Genomic DNA, 18,594 nt, shown 5'->3' with positions numbered 1-18,594 from the left:
ATGTCATGCAGAGGTGTACTTATAACAATTTCATAGACAAATGATACTAATTATAGTCACGGCGGGGGGGCAAAATGTTTTCTTCTTCCTAGGGGGGGCGTAACAGAAAATAATTGAGAAGCACTGCGCCGGGACTGGGGATTAGGCTAATTGGAAACTCTAAATTGCCCGTAGGTGTGAGTGTGAGAGTGAATGGTTGTCTGTCTATATGTGTCAGCCCTGCGATTGACTGGCGTCCAGTCCAGGGTGTGCCCTGCCTCCGCCCATTGAGCTGGGATAGGCTCCAGCCCCCCCGCGACCCTCAGTGGAGGAACAAGCGGTAGAAAATGAGTTTGTGAGTGCGCCGGGACTTTCCTGGTGCTCAACGAAGGCTCCGCCCACATGGCGGTATCTACGTATACTGTATATTGAACCGCGACTGTCACGCGCATTTAAAACCCCCGCGACACTCGTCTAGTTTGAGACGCGCTTTTAAGAGAATCGGTCTTTATCACAAAGAACCCTCGTCACGGTGTGCTTCCAGACTGCTTCAGATGAGGACAACAAGTGTTTAGCGACCTTCATTTAGGAAGATGAACATTTGTCTTCTGTTTTGGATCCTGCTCCCAGCAGCAGAATGCGGTAAGTTGAGGAAACTTTCTTTACACACACGTTCTGAGCGCTGTGTTGCGCTTTTCTCAGGTAGAAATAGACAAACAATCAATCAGCTCTCTGTGTAGATGCTCTTCTCCCACATTTGGTCTTGTTCCTCTCAGATGTCCCCCAAAGACTCACAATCTCACATGACTCCTTTAGGCAGCCAACACCTTTTAGAGCAACATGCCAAACCAGGGGTGGCCAACCAGTCAGAGCCTAAGAGCCACATCATACACATGGGCACACATGAACATCACCTCATCCCTTCCTCACACACACACACACACACACACACAGACCTCTGCTTAGCCAGATTTATTGTAAATGTCACACACCAACATGATAATTACAGAATTTGACTTCTACAGACCACGGGCCAGTCATTTTCAACAATGAACATTGTGTGCACTGTCTCACACACACAAACTCTCAATTCAACTAAGTCCACAAACCAAAATATAATAATTAAAAAAAAAGTTCTCTTACTATGCATGTTGCTTAGTGGGACCTCTGGCATTCCTTGCTTTGAACAATCCTCTTGAAATCTGGCTTGTATTCAATTCTTTCACATGGGTGTCAGTCAGAACAGATCGATGCTGACGTATGTTGACCCAAATATTGACAGGATCTTAAGCGCAGCCCGTTTGACATTGGGGTATTTTTCCATTGGCACACTTTTCCAGAACTCAATGGCCCCTTCCCTTAAAGCAGGTTTCAGTCGGTGCTCCTCACAATGATCGATCATCTCCAACTCAGCTGCAGCCTCACCTGTTGCTAGCGGGGCTTTCCAACAGTGCGTCTCCACATTAAAAGGGGCAGCGAGGAATGCAATCGGTGCCCTTTTCAGTTGTAGATCGCGGAACCGAGTCACGAAGCTTTCGTGCATTTTTTCCTGCCATTCTGAAGGCGAACTTGACACTAATTGTTTACTCAAAAGATCTTGTCCCTACTGAGAAACTTTGCGGTATTTTCATCTGACGCGCATGCGCTTTTGGCGAAAGTAACGTATTGAACTCAAGCGAAGCGAACACGCACATTTAAAAAACACAAACCCAAACTTCAATATGAACGTTAGAGCCGCATGAAACCAGGCAAAGAGCCGCGGGTTGGCCAGGCCTGGACTAAACAAAGAGCAGACAATGATTCTGATTAAAACAACTCTCCCCAAACTCTTGCATGAATATATAATATTCAAAATGACGTGATTGATTGAACACCTCAACTGGTCGGTGATACTGCCATCGACTTTTCAAGAACATTCAAAAACGCCCTTTGTTTTTGTTTAGCTCTGCAATAAAAACATCAATAGCGAATAATGCACCAGGAAGCTGGTGAAATACTTGAAGATATTTGGGCAGAGACACTATTCGAAACGAAAACATGGCCAAATGAACGTGGCTTGCGCAGTGATTTCGTTTACTTTCATTTCATTTTCATTACTTTCACAGAAGGCGCAGCAGTAGTGCACACTTAGACTTCCGGTTGATGCATCCGCTACTAACGTACCTCTGCCGTGTGTGGTGTGTGTGTGTGTGTGTGGTGTGTGTGTGTGTGTGTGTGTGTGTGTGTGTGTGTGTGTCTTCCGACACGTTAGGAAGTTTGTTTGTGGTTGTGAGAATCACGAGTTAATCTTCAGGGTCCGGATGTTTCATACTGCACAAGTCAATCTGAAATGTATTTATGCCCAACAAGACCATTCAGCTGCAGCTACCTGGCTGAACTTTAACTAAAACCTACAAACACACCGTTACCAGCCTGCTGAAAACAAATGCATGAACTAGCTTGTCAAGATATTGTTTAGTCAGGAATCCTTTAATTCTTGCAATATTTTTGGGTGTTAGTCAGCTCATTTTGTTGTCCTCATGTGGTTGTTGGTCTCAAACTGTCTCAAACTACCAAGAATGATCTCCCAGGTAACTGTCCAAACACAGATGTATTTTTTAGTTGTTGACTATCTGAGGATTTGCTTTGATTTTGATGCCTGCACACAGAGTATGAAGAGAGTGGAGATTAAACCTCTTTTTTGTTGGTGCCTGTTCAGGTGCTGTAGTAAACCTTGTTTATATTCAGTTTATGAGGAATCTATTATGATATTTTGGGTTATTGTTGGGTCTTTTGACCTGTTTCTCATCCTGCTGCTCCATGTTTCCTTCACAGCTTGTGGAAAGAGGCTGTTTTTCATTCTGGTTGTTTGTTTTTAGTGGTGTTTTGTCCAGTTGAGTGTTTGTGAAGAGGGATTATAGTAGGGGAACGAGGAAGCAGCCCTGAGGAGTTCTGGTGATCAGGATGAGAGGAGATGAGATGTGGGTTTTTATCCTGACATGTGGTGGTCTGGCTCAAAGAGGATCAATGATGATGATCAAAGAGATATTTTTGCTTTTTTTGATACCGTCCACCAATTTGAGCAGATACGACTCACAGCTTAAGGTTTAAAATAATTAACCATAATATTAAACTGTCTACATCTTTCAATATTAATTTGACAAGACCTGAGATTGGGATCAATTTATAACATGATTATTTTTGTCAGAACCGCTGATCCCACTGTGAGGGTCCAGAGTTTTGACTCCATTTGTTTGTGTGTTTCAGGTTCCCATTCTCTTGAGTTCTTGTCTACAGGACGTGTTCAGCCTGGATCTGGGCTCCATTTTGAACAAGTTACAGAGTTTGATGGAGTTGTGATCTCTCACTGTGACAGTGGGACACAACAAGAACACTTCAAACCCGTCCTGGAATCCCACAACTTACCTGGGACCTGCAGACCAGCATGTTATGATGTTTTTGATGCTCTCAAAGAGATTTCTAAATTCATCAATCACACACGGAGTAAGTTTGTAGCACATTTGCTTTATAACGTGTTTATTTTGTTGAAAATGAACTGAACATTTTACATAAAACAATCCTTGTAGATGTTCAACGGCGGCGTGGCTGCATCACGTCAGACGAGAGGCTTGAATCAGCTTTTGACAACTGGGCAGTGAATGGAGAGGGTTTCATTCAGTTTGATGCTGGAGCTCAGAAATGGAAAGCCCTGTCTCCTTCTGCAGAAATGATTAAAGATTCGTGGAACAACCGTGAGGCTCGGAACCATTTCTTTGGACATTCATCAATGAAGAATGTCCAGAAATGATCCATCAGATCAAATTAAGGGAAGCAGAAAAAAGAACAGGTGAATAAACACACACACACACACATACATACACGTGCGGTAACAGAGAGAATAACAACAGCAGCTTTTAAAGCCAAATGAAGCCACATCCTGTTTCGTTGTCATGGTGACCTCAGTGATTTCCTCCTGTCAGTGTTGAATCTGCTGATGGAGCTCAGATGAGGACAGAAGCAGTTCAGTCTGGTAAAGGTAGCTGAAGGAGCCTGGTGTTGGTTATGAGCTAAAACTATGTTGAGAGGAAGAGTGAGCTGCTCATCACTGCTGGTTCCCTGTTCAAAGAGTGACAACAGACAACCCTGATCATCACCTTTTCTATCCTCCTGCAGATCTCCGTGTGTTTGCCAACCCTGTTGACAGAACCAAGGCATTGCTGAAGTGCCACGTCACCAGTACTGACAAATCAGTGCGTTCAGTGTCTCTGACTGAAGACGGGGCCACCAAGGCAAACTGGATCACTGTAACTGGCCCGTTGCCTTCTGGGGATGGATCAGTGATCCTCATCCTGACAGCTGAGGTCCCCCTGATCCACACCAACATCTATGGCTGTGTTGTCCAAACAGAAGACAGAACCATCACTGTCATGTGGGGTGAGAACTTTACATTTACATGCTGCTGCATGATTGTTATTGAGTCATGATCCAGGCTGCACACAGGCCAGTGGGATCTTATTGTTGCTGGGGGGGTTCTGGTGTGTTGGGTACTCTGGTAAAAGTCCCTCATGAAGAAGCTCTGAAACGTTCCTGGTGATTCTCTGGTCTTCCTCCGTCTGAAAGCAGACCTTTGGATCTTTTCTGGCTGAGATTACAGCAGTGTTGGTCATTAACTCTGTCAGAAACGGCTGTTTCGATGCTGTTGAAACTTATTTGAGACTTATTTTTTTTGTCTCTCCACAAGTTTTTTTGGGTTTTTTGGCCCATTTAATTAACAACATTCAACGTGCTTCACATGTTTCCAGAAAGAAACGAGCTACTACAGAGTTACAATTTGGTGCAGGCAGTGGAATGCACAGAACCATCTCCTGCCAGCAGGGGGCGCTGCAGCAGCTCAGCACCCACCTTTCTATCGTCTTGGCACAGAATTATCAGTGCGCAACGTTGAGCTTCAGTCTGTGTCCAGGCCTCAGACAACTGTCGGCATGTTGGTCCAGACAGTTAATAAATGTAACAGTTGAAATACTCTAAATAGAGTCAGTTACACTTTCTGTTATTCGGAGCACAGCTTTCAAAATATTAAAAATAAGTTTATTACAATAACACATGACGACATGTATGGCCAGTTTGGTGATTACAATAATCATGTTTTTGTTTATACTCTTTATTGCAGATGGAACAACACTTGATGGACAACACATCCTTTATGCAGGTGTCCCGATGAAGTTTTGGATTATTATCGGCATCATCATCTTGTTTGTTTTTTAATCTCCGTAATGACTCTTTTGTGTAAGTCTCACTTCTTTGATTGTAACTTTCAAGTCAGTCTGTGAGCTGATATTTTACTATTGTGGCCCTGCATTAATAGATTGTTAATGATGTTTCTTGTGAAATACACCTGTCGGCATCTATTAATTGTTCCTTCATTTTATTTCTTCATAGGCACAAGGCAGAAAAAGTGGTGAGGAAACTTAACTCATGAGTCCATTGATGAATAACTGGGGGAAGATGGATTTTATCCACATCAATGATCCAGGATGTTTTACTCTTCATGCTGAAAGTGCACGTCTATAGAAACGTATAGACCTGAACAGAGGATCCAAAGTCACATGTGCTGTAATATTTGGACTGTGTTGTCATCCAGTAGCAGAGCTTTGGGACTATGCTACTGACACGGGTCTAACCTTCACTGACTGTCATCTTTTTTAAGAAGCCAAACTATGGAAAACTTTAGCACTTTGACCCTAAATTCAGTAATAATGATCTTGAACTTCTTAAATCAGAGCTTAACACTCATCTTTCAAAACTGCTTTTAAACACCTCGTAATGCTGTCACATTATGTCTGGTTTCATTTATTTTTGTGTTATTTACTCATTCATCTCTCCTTTATTTTGTTTGCATCATCTTTATTTATTTTGTAAAACACTGGTTACTTATTTCGACATTGTAAAAATCTTTTATGTTGTTGAATGTTTGATGACTTTATTTCTGTTTCTGAAAGACTGGTTTCAGTTACATCCTTGGTGTTGAAATTTAACTCTGAAGTTCTTCCTTGAAGAATCTAACAAATTCATGTGAAACTGGTCGACTATATTGTGTGTAAAATAGTAAGTGGTTTAACAGTGTTTGTAACTAACTTGCGGACCTGATGTGTGAAGTCTTAGAGAGTTTCTATTTTTTCCATTATTAAATGTTTGTAAATATTGTATGTTTTTACTTCCTGCAATAAATGAGTTTTAATTTAAGAGCTTTGTGATAATGTTTTTTTCATTTACATGAGGGAATGTCTGATTAGATGAGGTGGTTAACATTGTCTCATCACAGCAACAAGTTGTGGGTTCCAATCCCCTGGGATCGCAACTTTATCAGTGCAGTTTGGAAGTTCTCCCAGGATGTTTCATGAAATGACCACTGACTCTTTTAGTTCATTTGTGTTTTATACCCATTTTGAAAAAAACACAACTTTAATTTGGGCAGTCAAAGCAATACAGGCTGCATATATGTCAATTATTCAAGGGATGAAACACAACTGGACATTAATCGGATTGATTCATTTCATGTTTGTCATTTGAATCTGGAAGCAGTTGAGTCCAGACAAGTCACATGTGATGCATATTTGATCAAAGGGGTAGAACAAGGACCCTTACGGGAGATTGGAATGTACTTGGTAGCTTGCAAACTTAGTGCTGGAACAGTGCTTGATTGAGGATGTTTCAAGCACGAGGAAGCAGGACTAATGGGTCTGCATTTTGAGAAATGGTTGATGAATGTTCTCAATCATCCAGGTCAAAAAGAATTCTTGGCTCAGGGAAGTTCACCTGAACTTTGTTTTCACCTCTTATCTGAGAGGCTTCTTCAATTGTAAATGAACTAGTGGGAATCCCACAGTTGTGCTGTGCTGAGTCACTGAGCGTTATTGTTGATGCTCATGAGGGTCAGTGGTAATTTGCTTTGCTTTGCTTTCTTCAAATCAGTGTCCCTTATCTTTTGGGTGTAGCTGGATGGCCAAATCCTGACCTGAGGAGTTGGCGTTGCAATCTGTACAGTGGTTGTTTAGTCTCACCAATGTATAGATCTATAGATGTTTTCTGGGCCCAATTGTAAATATAACTGGTAAAAAGGTCAGGAATCATATGATAAGAATAATGCAAGGTTTTAACCTAGTGTATTTTTGATATTGCCATAATTTCCCTTTTGTTTCAGATGGAAAAACACTTTTGCTTTGGTGTGTTATTGGACATTTTTGGCTCCCATTGTTGGTTTAACAGTGTGTTGCAAATGGATGTCTCACTGTAAGTCCTCTTTTGTTGTCCTCAGTCTGTCAGCTGATTTTATGGTATTAATGTTTAATTAGCTCTTATGTCTTCGTTGTGTGAAATATCTGCCAACATGTTATTTGTGCCTCCATTTTGTGTTATTATTTCCAAGTAAGTAGAGTGGTGTAAGTGATGTAACAACACCAGTATCTTTAAGGAGTGATGAATTGATGGATAACCAGAAGAATGAATATTTGTCAAGATTGGACGAGAGACAAATGCTATGATCCTGAATAATTTTATTCTCCATATTAAAGTTCCCCGTGTAATACAACTGAGCAGGGGATCGACACAAACATTTGCATGAACCGGCTTTAACGTTCACATTTACGACACTTTCAAACAGAGCAGTACATTAAACAGAACATACAGGTGAAGTCACAAAGTGATCAGGTGTAAAAACTAAAGAAACTTTTTATTATGTTCTTTTCCCTGTTACCTTTTATCTGTTATGTAAGCACTTTGGTTTCCTATTTAGACATTATAAAGCATTACACAAATAACTATTTCTATGTAATGTAACATGACCACCAAACTACTGTTTAGTGAACCGTTTACTTAAACATTATTCATTCTTTAAGAGACTGATCAAATGTAACTCATGTTCTTTGATGATGTCATGTGGCACCAAGAATGTTGTCAATAAACGATTAATTTTAATTTAATGAAATTGAATATCAAAATAAATGTACATACTTGTTAAGATCTTCTTTTACTGTATTAAATGTCTTTATACTAAGATTGTCTTTTTTTTACTTCCTTCATTAGAAGAATAGTTTATATTTATATATCAAGAGCAGAATTTTTATTTACTCCAGATTATAAAGAACAACTTGATTAGACTTATTTTTATACATAAACATTTATTAGTAAGAAATAATATATATGTATATTTTTGTAACAATTTTCATGTAGATTGTTTTTTGATCTTTCACAAAAATAAGGCTCGAGTGATTTGCATCAGTATACTGAATTAGTCTAAAGTGTGTTCCTTTAAAACACATGCAACGAAGATGAAAAGAAAGACATCGGACAGAAATGATCGAGTCCGTTTATAAAACTAATTATATGGCCTATCAGAGAGCTGCCAGATTAATAAATTATTGTTCACCCACCAGGTAATAATGACTTTATGGCTTTTCAAAAAAGCATCCACAGAAACTTCAGTGACTATATTTTCATGTCACCTTCGTATTATTATTGTCACATTCTACTAAATTTGTTTGGTAACATGTGAAAACTCAAATACTTTCAAGATCTTAAATGATCCTAAAAGATCTTTAACATCTCAACATGTCTCTAAACTACAGACATCCACATTTTTTAATACATTCAGTGAGAAGACATAAATGCATTGTTGTCAAACTTAGAAGAAGAATCAGTATCAGGTTTCCTGCAGAATAGGATTAGTAGTTTATTTTCAGGACAATAACAAACCAAAGCGCCATTTAATGCTACTCATTAAAACCAGAGTAACAAGTACTCATGCAAAATCAAATCAAACAGTAACCTTCAGATGTTATTGACATTCCAGACGCTATTCTGTAGGACCTCCAATATCAGTTTAGTAATAACTGCTATCTGCTCGTTGTGGAGGCTGATGAGTCTGACCAGAATCTCCCCTGAAAAACACAGACCAGCAGCTCAGCCTTCCAGAGAGAAGATGGAGCAGTTACAGAAGGAACAGGGGATGTTAAACTAGTACGGAATTAAAATGTCAATATAGAACATATTTCAACCAGTGAAGAGCAGGCGCCAGGCAAAGCAAAAGAAAATGTAGCTCAGAGGAACAGAATTATAATCTTTGTTCAACGATGGAACATTTATCACTTCAATTAAGGCAAAACAAAAAACAAACAAACAACACAACCCTACAAATTTATACTTATTAATTGTTCGTCACTCAAGTTTATGAAGAACATTTCACGTCTCGGTAAAATAAAAGTAAGGCGGGATCCAACTATTACACCCACTTCCGGTGTTTACTGCTGCGTGATATAAAAATTCAAAAATTAACGATCGTACAGATAAAAAAATCGTGACGGTGTTCTGAAGACGTTTGGTTCCCCAGCGCTGGAGAGACAACTTCATCTTTTCTCCTCTTTTGGATGCACACACAACAAACATCGACAGCAATAATTATGACTTTTATTTGGGAAACGCAACTGCAGGAAGATGAAGTTCTGTCTTTTGCTTTACTGGGTTTTGCTGCCAGCAGCAGAATGTGGTAGGTGACACAACTGTAATGGCGAAAGTTTGGATTTGCAGGGTTGTTAGACGCCGCGCAAAGTTGTCAAGTTTAGCGAGTAAAGTTTATTTGGTCACCACGTGTTACACACTCGTCGAGAACCTCAAGATTTAAGACTGACTGATCCATGATCCACAACCACGTTTAAATATTAATATAAAATACTGGCTAAAGACAGGAAACGTACAAAAGAGAACATTTTTGGTTTGCTCTGGAGACCCGGAGAAGCTGCTTTATTAGGTGTAATAGTTCATGATCTTCCTTTTCTTCTTTTTAAACTGGTGGTTGTTTCAGCTTATTACTGCAATCGACTGTTGAGTGTAGATCAGGAAGCAAGAAAATTTTATTAAAAAAGCATTTTATTCGGCCTGATATTTCTTCTTGATTGTGGGTATCCGTGTGACCTACAAAAGCCTGAGTGAGACCCTCAAGAAGGGCACCAAATTTAAACAACGGGTGTCGTAGTTTCCAACCAGGTGTAATCCTGCAAAGACAGAATCCCGAACTCTGAGTGGCTGAGAGCCAGTGGATTTGAAATTAGGATCCTCCCAGGCGAGACGACGACGTGGATTATAAACTCCCAACGTTGCTCCTGATAACCACACTATCTTCAGCCAGAGATTCTTGTCTTCGTTATCTGGATCTACCCAAGAACACTGCCACTGCGCTCCTCTACCTCATTCCCTTTCCTTTCTCTCTCCTATTGCTCCTGCCTTTTTCCTTTCAGTTTGTGCTTTGTTATTGTTTCAACTTCTTCCTTTTTCCTAATTTGACATTAAAACACAGTTTCCTGTGTTCCTGTCAGAACCTTTTGATGCAAAGACTCCATTTGTTTGTGTGTTTCAGGTTCCCATTCTCTTGAGTTCTTGTCTACAGGACGTGTTCAGCCTGGATCTCGGCCCCATTTTGAACAAGTTACAGAGTTTGATGGAGTTGTGATCTCTCACTGTGACAGTGGGACACAACAAGAACACTTCAAACCCGTCCTGGAATCCCACAACTTACCTGGGACCTGCAGACCAGCATGTTATGATGTTTTTGATGCTCTCAAAGCGATTTCTAAATTCACCAATCACACACGGAGTAAGTTTGTAGCACATTTGCTTTGTAATTAGGAATTAACACCTTTAACTAAAGAGAAAAAACAATCCTTGTAGATGTTCAGCGGCGGCGTGGCTGCATCACGTCAGACGAGAGGCTCGAATCTGCTTTTGACAACTGGGCAGTGAATGGAGAGGGTTTCATTCAGTTTGATGCTGGAGCTCAGAAATGGAAAGCCCTGTCTCCTTCTGCAGAAATGATTAAAGATTCGTGGAACGGCTATGAGGCTCGGAACCATTTGTTTGGACACTTCATCAGGAGATACTCTAGAAATGATCCACCACATCAAATTAAGAGAAATAGAAAAAAGAACAGGTGAACACACTCTCTGGTCCTAAAAAGCAGCCTGGTGTTGGTTATGAGCTAAAACTATGTTGAGAGGAAGAGTGAGCTGCTCATCACTGCTGGTTCCCTGTTCAAAGAGTGACAACAGACAACCCTGATCATCACCTTTTCTATCCTCCTGCAGATCTCCGTGTGTTTGCCAACCCTGTTGACAGAACCAAGGCATTGCTGAAGTGCCACGTCACCAGTACTGACAAATCAGTGCGTTCAGTGTCTCTGACTGAAGACGGGGCCCCCAAGGCAAACTGGATCACTGTAACTGGCCCGTTGCCTTCTGGGGATGGATCAGTGATCCTCATCCTGACAGCTGAGGTCCCCCTGATCCACACCAACATCTATGGCTGTGTTGTCCAAACAGAAGACAGAACCATCACTGTCATGTGGGGTGAGAACTTTACATTTACATGCTGCTGCATGATTGTTATTGAGTCAAAGCAATACAGGCTGAAATTTTAACGTTGTGTTCAAGTCTCAGTTAGTTCAGGTTTGTTAAAAATCTGATGTGAGAAATACTTGAGCGCTGGAAAATAAGAAATATAACTGTTTAAATACTGTGAATAGTGTCCGCTACATTTGTCAGCATCAACATTATTAGTTTATTATTGTAATTATTACTTTTATTACAATGTTTTTAGTAACAATGCTATTTTTTCTTTGGTTCCAGATGGAAACACACTTGATGGAAGAGAAATTCTTTCCACAAGTGTCAGTTGGACACAATTTTGAGCTGCGTTCTGTTTTTATGTGTTCTTTTTCTAATCTGCACAACAGCACTGGTGCTCAAATGTACCAGTAAGTATCACTACAGTAAATGTAACATTTAAGTCAGTCTGTCAGCTGTTGATTTAGTATTGTTGAAATATTTTAACAATAACATTTTTGTGGACAAATCATTGAGTTTCTAATGAGATCTACCTCTCAGCACATATTAATTCATCCTCCATTTAATTACAACAAAGTCAAGAATAATAAGAGGATTTTGTAAAGTGAAGAAGGAGCACAGGCATAAATGGTCTATTTTTCTGGCTGCTTAAGCTTTGAACTATTTATTTTCTTCCACAGATGATTTCACAGACTTACAAAAAGCACTAGAAATAAAAACGTGTCTAGGCTCTTAACAGGAGTGTCGTGATGTAAATATACAGTGGTTATGTTGGACAACTACTCTACACCCCAATACACGCGACACATTATTATCACCAACAAATGTTAGTCCCCATTTGAGCTGCATTGAATTGAATGGAACAGATTATTGTCTGTTAGCCTAACTTAATTGGTGTGTGTGAGGAACTGTAACATGAATGAGTTCATGCATACCATAGTTTCAGGGAGGAAGATCACTTTTCCATGATTTTTTTTAACTAAGACTCCTAAATTGTGTTGAATGAACTCATTAACTGGAATGACCAGAGTGTCATCTTTTGAACCAGCCAGGCACTCTGGGTGCTAAAGCTCTGAACCTATAAATCACCCCTGGAAGAAATGAAAACACACTTCAGAAGCACCTTGAAGAATATTTAAGAGGATGATTGTATCAACAGAAAATGTTCTCTATTTGTTCTTTTTTTATCTAATAAATGTCTGCTTTCTAATGTATGTATATTTTTATGTCCTGTATTAAAATAAATGTTTTTCTAAGAGCCTGTGTGATACATATTTAAAGAACTTGGTTTTCTTTTACTCCAGTTTATGAGGAAACATTTGATTGGGCTTGTTTTCCTTTAAAGGTCAGCTTCTCACTGACAAGATCATTATAGGATACAGGAGTTTTAGTGTGAGAGCATATATTCAATCTATTAGGTATTACAATTGCCAAAGGTATGACCATCATTACAGTGTGTAGGGGGAGCAGAGGTTTGTTTTGTTTTTTGTTATAACTACTTGGAAAAGCACATCACCATGTACATCATGTATATCTACCTGAACATTTTTTCTTTGCGGAAGGCGAGGCTGCTGTGTCTGTGGATCCTGCGTCACGATGAAGTCCTTACCCGCTTTCGATTCAAATGATGGTAATTCCCTTTTCGGCAGAAAAAGTAAGTTGGTAATACCCTTTCCGTAAGAAAAGTAACTTGTAAATTTGTTTTCTGCCGGCTGCTTTTTCTTACGGAAAGGGTATTACCAACTGTACCGACGGAACGCATCCATTGGCCCAAACGTACCAAGGGTCGGTAATTCCCTTTCCGGTAGAAAATGTTACTTGTAAATTTGTTTCAGCCGCTTGTAAAAGTGTTTCGTTACTTGTAAATTTGTTTCGTCATTTGTAAATTTGTTTCGTCATTTGTAAAAGTGTTTTGCACTTCTCGGCCACCGTATACAGTACACCTACTACCTACTACAACAACACACAAACTGTTAATTTTTTAAATACGGTTATCAGGAGTTTATGTGCTTAAATCTCAACCTGTCCGAATCTTGACGAGGCGGTGTCAGTGAATCACGTGTTTGGACCCAGACGTCACCTCTCTGGGGGGTATTGATTGGTGCTGTCCGGAGGCTCCGCCCACAAGGCGGTTCCAGCGCTCTTTTTGAATTACGACTTTCTCCCTCATTCAAACCCCCGCGACACTCGTCTTCATTTAGGAAGATGAACATTTGTCTTCTGTTTTGGATCCTGCTCCCAGCAGCAGAATGCGGTAAGTTGAGGAAACTTTCTTTACACACACGTTCTGAGCGCTGTGTTGCGCTTTTCTCAGGAAGAAATAAGAAATAGACAAACAATCAATCAGCTCTCTGTGTAGATGCTCTTCTCCCACATTTGGTCTTGTTCCTCTCAGATGCCCCCCAAAGACTCACAATCTCACATGACTCCTTTAGGCATCCAACACCTTTTAGAGCAACATGCTAATCAAAGAACACACAATGATTCTGATTAAAACAACTCTCCCCAAACTCCTGCATGAATATAAAATATTCAAAATGACGTGATTGATTGAACACCTCAACTGGTCGGTGATACTGCCATCGACTTTTCAAGAACATTCAAAAACGCCCTTTGTTTTTGTTTAGCTCTGCAATAAAAACATCAATAGCGAATAATGCACCAGGAAGCTGGTGAAATACTTGAATATATTTGGGCAGTGACACTATTCTAAACGCTAACATGTGCAACCGAACGAGGAAACTTCAGTGCTTCCGTTTCCAGTGCGGGGACTGTTCCTGACTGAGCCGTTAGGGGGCGCAGCAGTAGCGCACACTGATACTTCCGGTTGATAAAACCTCTGCTAAAGTACCTCTGCCCTGTGTGTGTGTGTGTGTGTGTGTGTGTTTTAATATTTATTTAATATTTTAATATCAAAAGCATATGCATGAAAGTTGCAGTTAACTGTCCAAACACGGATGTATTTTTTAGTTGTTGACTATCTGAGGATTTGCTTTGATTTTGATGCCTGCACACAGAGTACGAAGAGAGTGGAGATTAAAGCTCTTTTCTTATTGGTGCCTGTTCAGGTGCTGTAGTAAACCTTGTTTATATTCAGTTTATGAGGAATCTATTATGATATTTTGGGTTATTGTTGGGTCTTTTGACCTGTTTCTCATCCTGCTGCTCCATGTTTCCTTCACAGCTTGTGGAAAGAGGCTGTTTTTCATTCTGGTTGTTTGTTTTTAGTGGTGTTTTGTCCAGTTGAGTGTTTGTGAAGAGGGATTATAGTAGGGGAACGAGGAAGCAGCCCTGAGGAGTTCTGGTGATCAGGATGAGAGGAGATGAGATGTGGGTTTTTATCCTGACATGTGGTGGTCTGGCTCAAAGAGGATCAATGATGATGATCAAAGAGATTTTTTGCTTTTTTTGATACCGTCCACCAATTTGAGCAGATACGACTCACAGCTTAAGGTTTAAAATAATTAACCATAATATTAAACTGTTTACATCTTTCAATATTAATTTGACAAGACCTGAGATTGGGATCAATTTATAACATGATTATTTTTGTCAGAACCGCTGATCCCACTGTGAGGGTCCAGAGTTTTGACTCCATTTGTTTTGTGTGTTTCAGGTTCCCATTCTCTTGAGTTCTTGTCTACAGGACGTGTTCAGCCTGGATCTGGGCCCCATTTTGAACAAGTTACAGAGTTTGATGGAGTTGTGATCTCTCACTGTGACAGTGGGACACAACAAGAACACTTCAAACCCGTCCTGGAATCCCACAACTTAATTGGGACCTGCACAGCAGCATGTTATGATGTTTTTGATGCTCTCAAAGCGATTTCTAAATTCATCAATCACACACGGAGTAAGTTTGTAGCACATTTGCTTTGTCATGTGTTTATTTTGTTGAAGATGAACTGAACATTTTACATAAAATAATCCTTGTAGATGTTCAACGGCGGCGTGGCTGCATCACGTCAGACGAGAGGCTTGAATCTGCTTTTGACAACTGGGCAGTGAATGGAGAGGGTTTCATTCAGTTTGATGCTGGAGCTCAGAAATGGAAAGCCCTGTCTCCTTCTGCAGAAATGATTAAAGATTCGTGGAACGGCTATGAGACTCGGAACCATTTGTTTGGACAATTCATCAGGAGATACTGTCTAGAAATGATCCACCACATCAAATTAAAAGAAATAGAAAAAAGAACAGGTGAATAAACATACACATATATTTGTACTTGTATCTTTGTGAGGACTTACACAGATTCATGAAATACCTGTTTTTTACGACACAGCATGTAAAATCTAACAACCACACAGATTTGGCTCATTGGACATAATTCAGGAATTAACCTGAACACATACAAAAGTATCTTTTCTTCCCCTGGCTGGTCCCACCCTGATCATCACCTTTTCTATCCTCCTGCAGATCTCCGTGTGTTTGCCAACCCTGTTGACAGAACCAAGGCATTGCTGAAGTGCCACGTCACCAGTACTGACAAATCAGTGCGTTCAGTGTCTCTGACTGAAGACGGGGCCACCAAGGCAAACTGGATCACTGTAACTGGCCCGTTGCCTTCTGGGGATGGATCAGTGATCCTCATCCTGACAGCTGAGGTCCCCCTGATCCACACCAACATCTATGGCTGTGTTGTCCAAACAGAAGAAAGAAACATCACTGTCATGTGGGGTGAGAACTTTACATTTACATACTGCTGCATGATTGTTATTGAGTCATGATCCAGGCTGCACACAGGCCAGTGGGATCTTATTGTTGCTGGGGGGGTTCTGGTGTGTTGGGTACTCTGGTAAAAGTCCCTCATGAAGAAGCTCTGAAACGTTCCTGGTGATTCTCTGGTCTTCCTCCGTCTGAAAGCAGACCTTTGGATCTTTTCTGGCTGAGATTACAGCAGTGTTGGTCATTAACTCTGTCAGAAACGGCTGTTTCGACACTGTTAAAACTTATTTGAGACTTATTTTTTTGTCTCTCCACAAGGTTTTTTTTTTTGGGCCCATTTAATTAACAACATTCAACGTGCTTCACATGTTTCCAGAAAGAAACGAGCTACTACAGAGTTACAATTTGGTACAGGCAGTGGAATGTACAGAATCACCCTCTGCCAGCAGGGGGCGCTGCAGCAGCTCAGCACCCACCTTTCTATCGTCTTGGCACAGAATTATCAGTGCGCAACGTTGAGCTTCAGTCTGTGTCCAGGCCTCAGACAACTGTCGGCATGTCACGTTGGTCCAGACAGTTAATAAATGTAACAGTTGAAATACTCTAAATAGAGTCAGTTACACTTTCTGTTATTCGGAGCACAGCTTTCAAAATATTAAAAATAAGTTTATTACAATAACACATGACGACATGCTGCATAGAGTAAAGTATGGCCAGTTTGGTGATTACAATAATCATGTTTTTGTTGTTTATACTCTTTTATGAGCAGATGGAAACACACTTGATGGACGATACATCCTTTACATCCACATGACGCTTTGGAGAATTATCGGCATCATCTTTACAGTTTGTTGTTTAATCTCCGTAATGACTCTTTTGTGTAAGTCTCACTTCTTTGATTGTAACTTTCAAGTCAGTCTGTGAGCTGATATTTTACTATTGTGGCCCTGCATTAATAGAATGTTAATGATGTTTCTTGTGAAATACACCTGTCAGCATCTATTAATTGTTCCTTCATTTTATTTCTTCATAGTCACAAGAGAGGAAAAAGTGATGAGGAAACTTTTCTCATGAGCCCATTGAAGAATAACTGGGGGAAGATGGATTTTATCCACGGAGGACTTGAGCAGAGACGACATCAATGATCCAGGATGTTTTACTCTTCATGCTGAAAGTGCACGTCTATAGAAACGTGTAGACCTGAACAGAGGATCCAAAGTCACATGTGCTGTAATATTTGGACTGTGTTGTCATCCAGTAGCAGAGCTTTGGCATTTAGCTACCAGGCCCCCCTGCTATGGAACCAGCTCCCTGTCCAGGTACGGGAGGCTCCATCGCTACTTTTAAGATCAGACTTAAAACCTACCTCTTTGAAAAAGCTTATTGTTACTAATTCTGCAGTTCCAGTTACTATCATAGACAGACAGATTATCATACTTAGGGGGTCGTCTAATCGTTAGGTCACATCTTAGCTGTGCTGCTATAGGCCGAGGCTGCCGGGGTCCGGAAACATGATCACCTGACAGGCCTCTGTCACCCCACTGGGTCATGGTTTCCCCCCTCCTCCTCTCCTCTCCTCTCCTCTCCTCTCCTCTCCTCTCCTCTCCTCTCCTCTCCTCCTCATCAAGCAGACTAGTTATGCTGATTCTTGTGTAGTTTTTCTGCTCCCCCCCACTATTCATTTACAGGTATTGCCGCCTTCGGAGCTGTGTGATGACCTCCGGCCCCGCTGACCCGTTGTATAGTGTATTTTTGTGTGTGTTTCTGAGCCTCTCCCTCTCCTCTCCTCTCCTCTCTCTCCTCTCCTCTCCTCTCTCTCTACCCAGCCCCCCATCAGCAGGAGGGTCCCCCTACATGACCCTGGTCCTGCTCAAGGTTTCTTCCTGTTAAAGGGGAGTTTTTCCTTGCCACTGTTGCTTGTCTGGGGTCAGGCCCTGGGATTCTGGAAAGTGCCTTTAAACAATTTTGATTGTAAAAGACGCTATATAAATAAATATTGATTTGATTTATGCTGCTGACACGGGTCTAACCTTCACTGACTGTCATCTGTTTTAAGAAGCCAAACTATGGAAAGCTTGAGCACTTTGACCCGTCTTATGTTATGAAGTTCTTCCTAGAAGAATCTAACAAATTCATGTGAAACTGGTCCACTAATATTGTGTGTAAAATAATAAACTGTTTAACAGTGTTTGTAAAATAACTTGCAGAACTTGATGTGTGAAATCATTAAGAGTTTCGCTTTTTTTCATTATTAAATGTTTGTAAATATTGTATGTTTTTACTTCCTGCAATAAATGAGTTTTATTTTTGTTAAGAGCCTGTGTGATAATGTTTATTTTCATTTACATGAGGAAATGTCTGATTAGATGAGGTGGTTAACATTGTCTCATCACAGCAACAAGGTTGTGGGTTCCAATCCCCTGGGATCGCAGCTTTATCAGTGCAGTTTGGAAGTTCTCCCAGGATGTTTCATGAAATGACCACTGACTCTTTTAGTTCATTTGTGTTTTACCCATTTTGAAAATAAACAAACAACTTTAATTTGGCCAGGTTTAGTTACATATTTGGTCTCATATTTTAG

General features: G+C 40.4%; 1 protein-coding gene and 1 long non-coding RNA gene across 7 annotated transcripts; both read left to right on the top strand.

Annotated features, from left to right (window-relative positions):
- The first annotated feature begins 257 nt into the window (after positions 1-257).
- Positions 258-18,327, top strand: LOC130520335 (zinc-alpha-2-glycoprotein-like). Of its 6 annotated transcripts, none has more exons than XM_057024050.1 (6): positions 258-621; positions 10,367-10,603; positions 15,285-15,545; positions 15,765-16,025; positions 16,783-16,891; positions 17,047-18,327. In XM_057024050.1, the coding sequence occupies exons 1-6, from the start codon at positions 573-575 to the stop codon at positions 17,156-17,158; spliced, it is 1,029 nt and encodes a 342-aa protein (XP_056880030.1). In that variant the 5' UTR covers positions 258-572; the 3' UTR covers positions 17,159-18,327. The 6 variants fall into 6 exon arrangements, 5 of the variants coding, with proteins under 5 accessions (XP_056880030.1, XP_056880032.1, XP_056880028.1 ...); XM_057024052.1 differs by lacking the exons at positions 258-621; positions 10,367-10,603 and adding exons at positions 9,422-9,499; positions 14,965-15,201 and having other exon boundaries at positions 16,783-16,893; XM_057024048.1 differs by lacking the exon at positions 258-621 and adding an exon at positions 9,422-9,499.
- LOC130520337 (uncharacterized) lies at positions 3,861-6,199 on the top strand. The gene is made up of 3 exons (XR_008948787.1): positions 3,861-4,392; positions 5,129-5,244; positions 5,398-6,199. It is a non-coding gene; the product is annotated as an uncharacterized LOC130520337 (long non-coding RNA).
- Positions 18,328-18,594: the final 267 nt, after the last annotated feature.

The sequence above is a fragment of the Takifugu flavidus genome, unplaced genomic scaffold (genome assembly GCF_003711565.1).
Source record: "Takifugu flavidus isolate HTHZ2018 unplaced genomic scaffold, ASM371156v2 ctg348, whole genome shotgun sequence".
In the NCBI taxonomy this organism is placed as follows: domain Eukaryota; kingdom Metazoa; phylum Chordata; class Actinopteri; order Tetraodontiformes; family Tetraodontidae; genus Takifugu; species Takifugu flavidus.
This window is presented reverse-complemented; position numbering and strand designations above follow the sequence as displayed.

What these genes read in the sequence shown, in the direction of transcription:
- LOC130520335 (XM_057024048.1), top strand. Translation starts at nt 9,448, where the DNA reads ATGAAGTTCTGTCTTTTGCTTTACTGGGTTTTGCTGCCAGCAGCAGAA. An exon ending in GCTGCCAGCAGCAGAATGTG is followed by an intron (nt 9,500 to 10,366) that starts GTAGGTGACACA and finishes TGTGTGTTTCAG; the next exon opens with GTTCCCATTCTCTTGAGTTC. An exon ending in AGAAATAGAAAAAAGAACAG is followed by an intron (nt 15,546 to 15,764) that starts GTGAATAAACAT and finishes ATCCTCCTGCAG; the next exon opens with ATCTCCGTGTGTTTGCCAAC.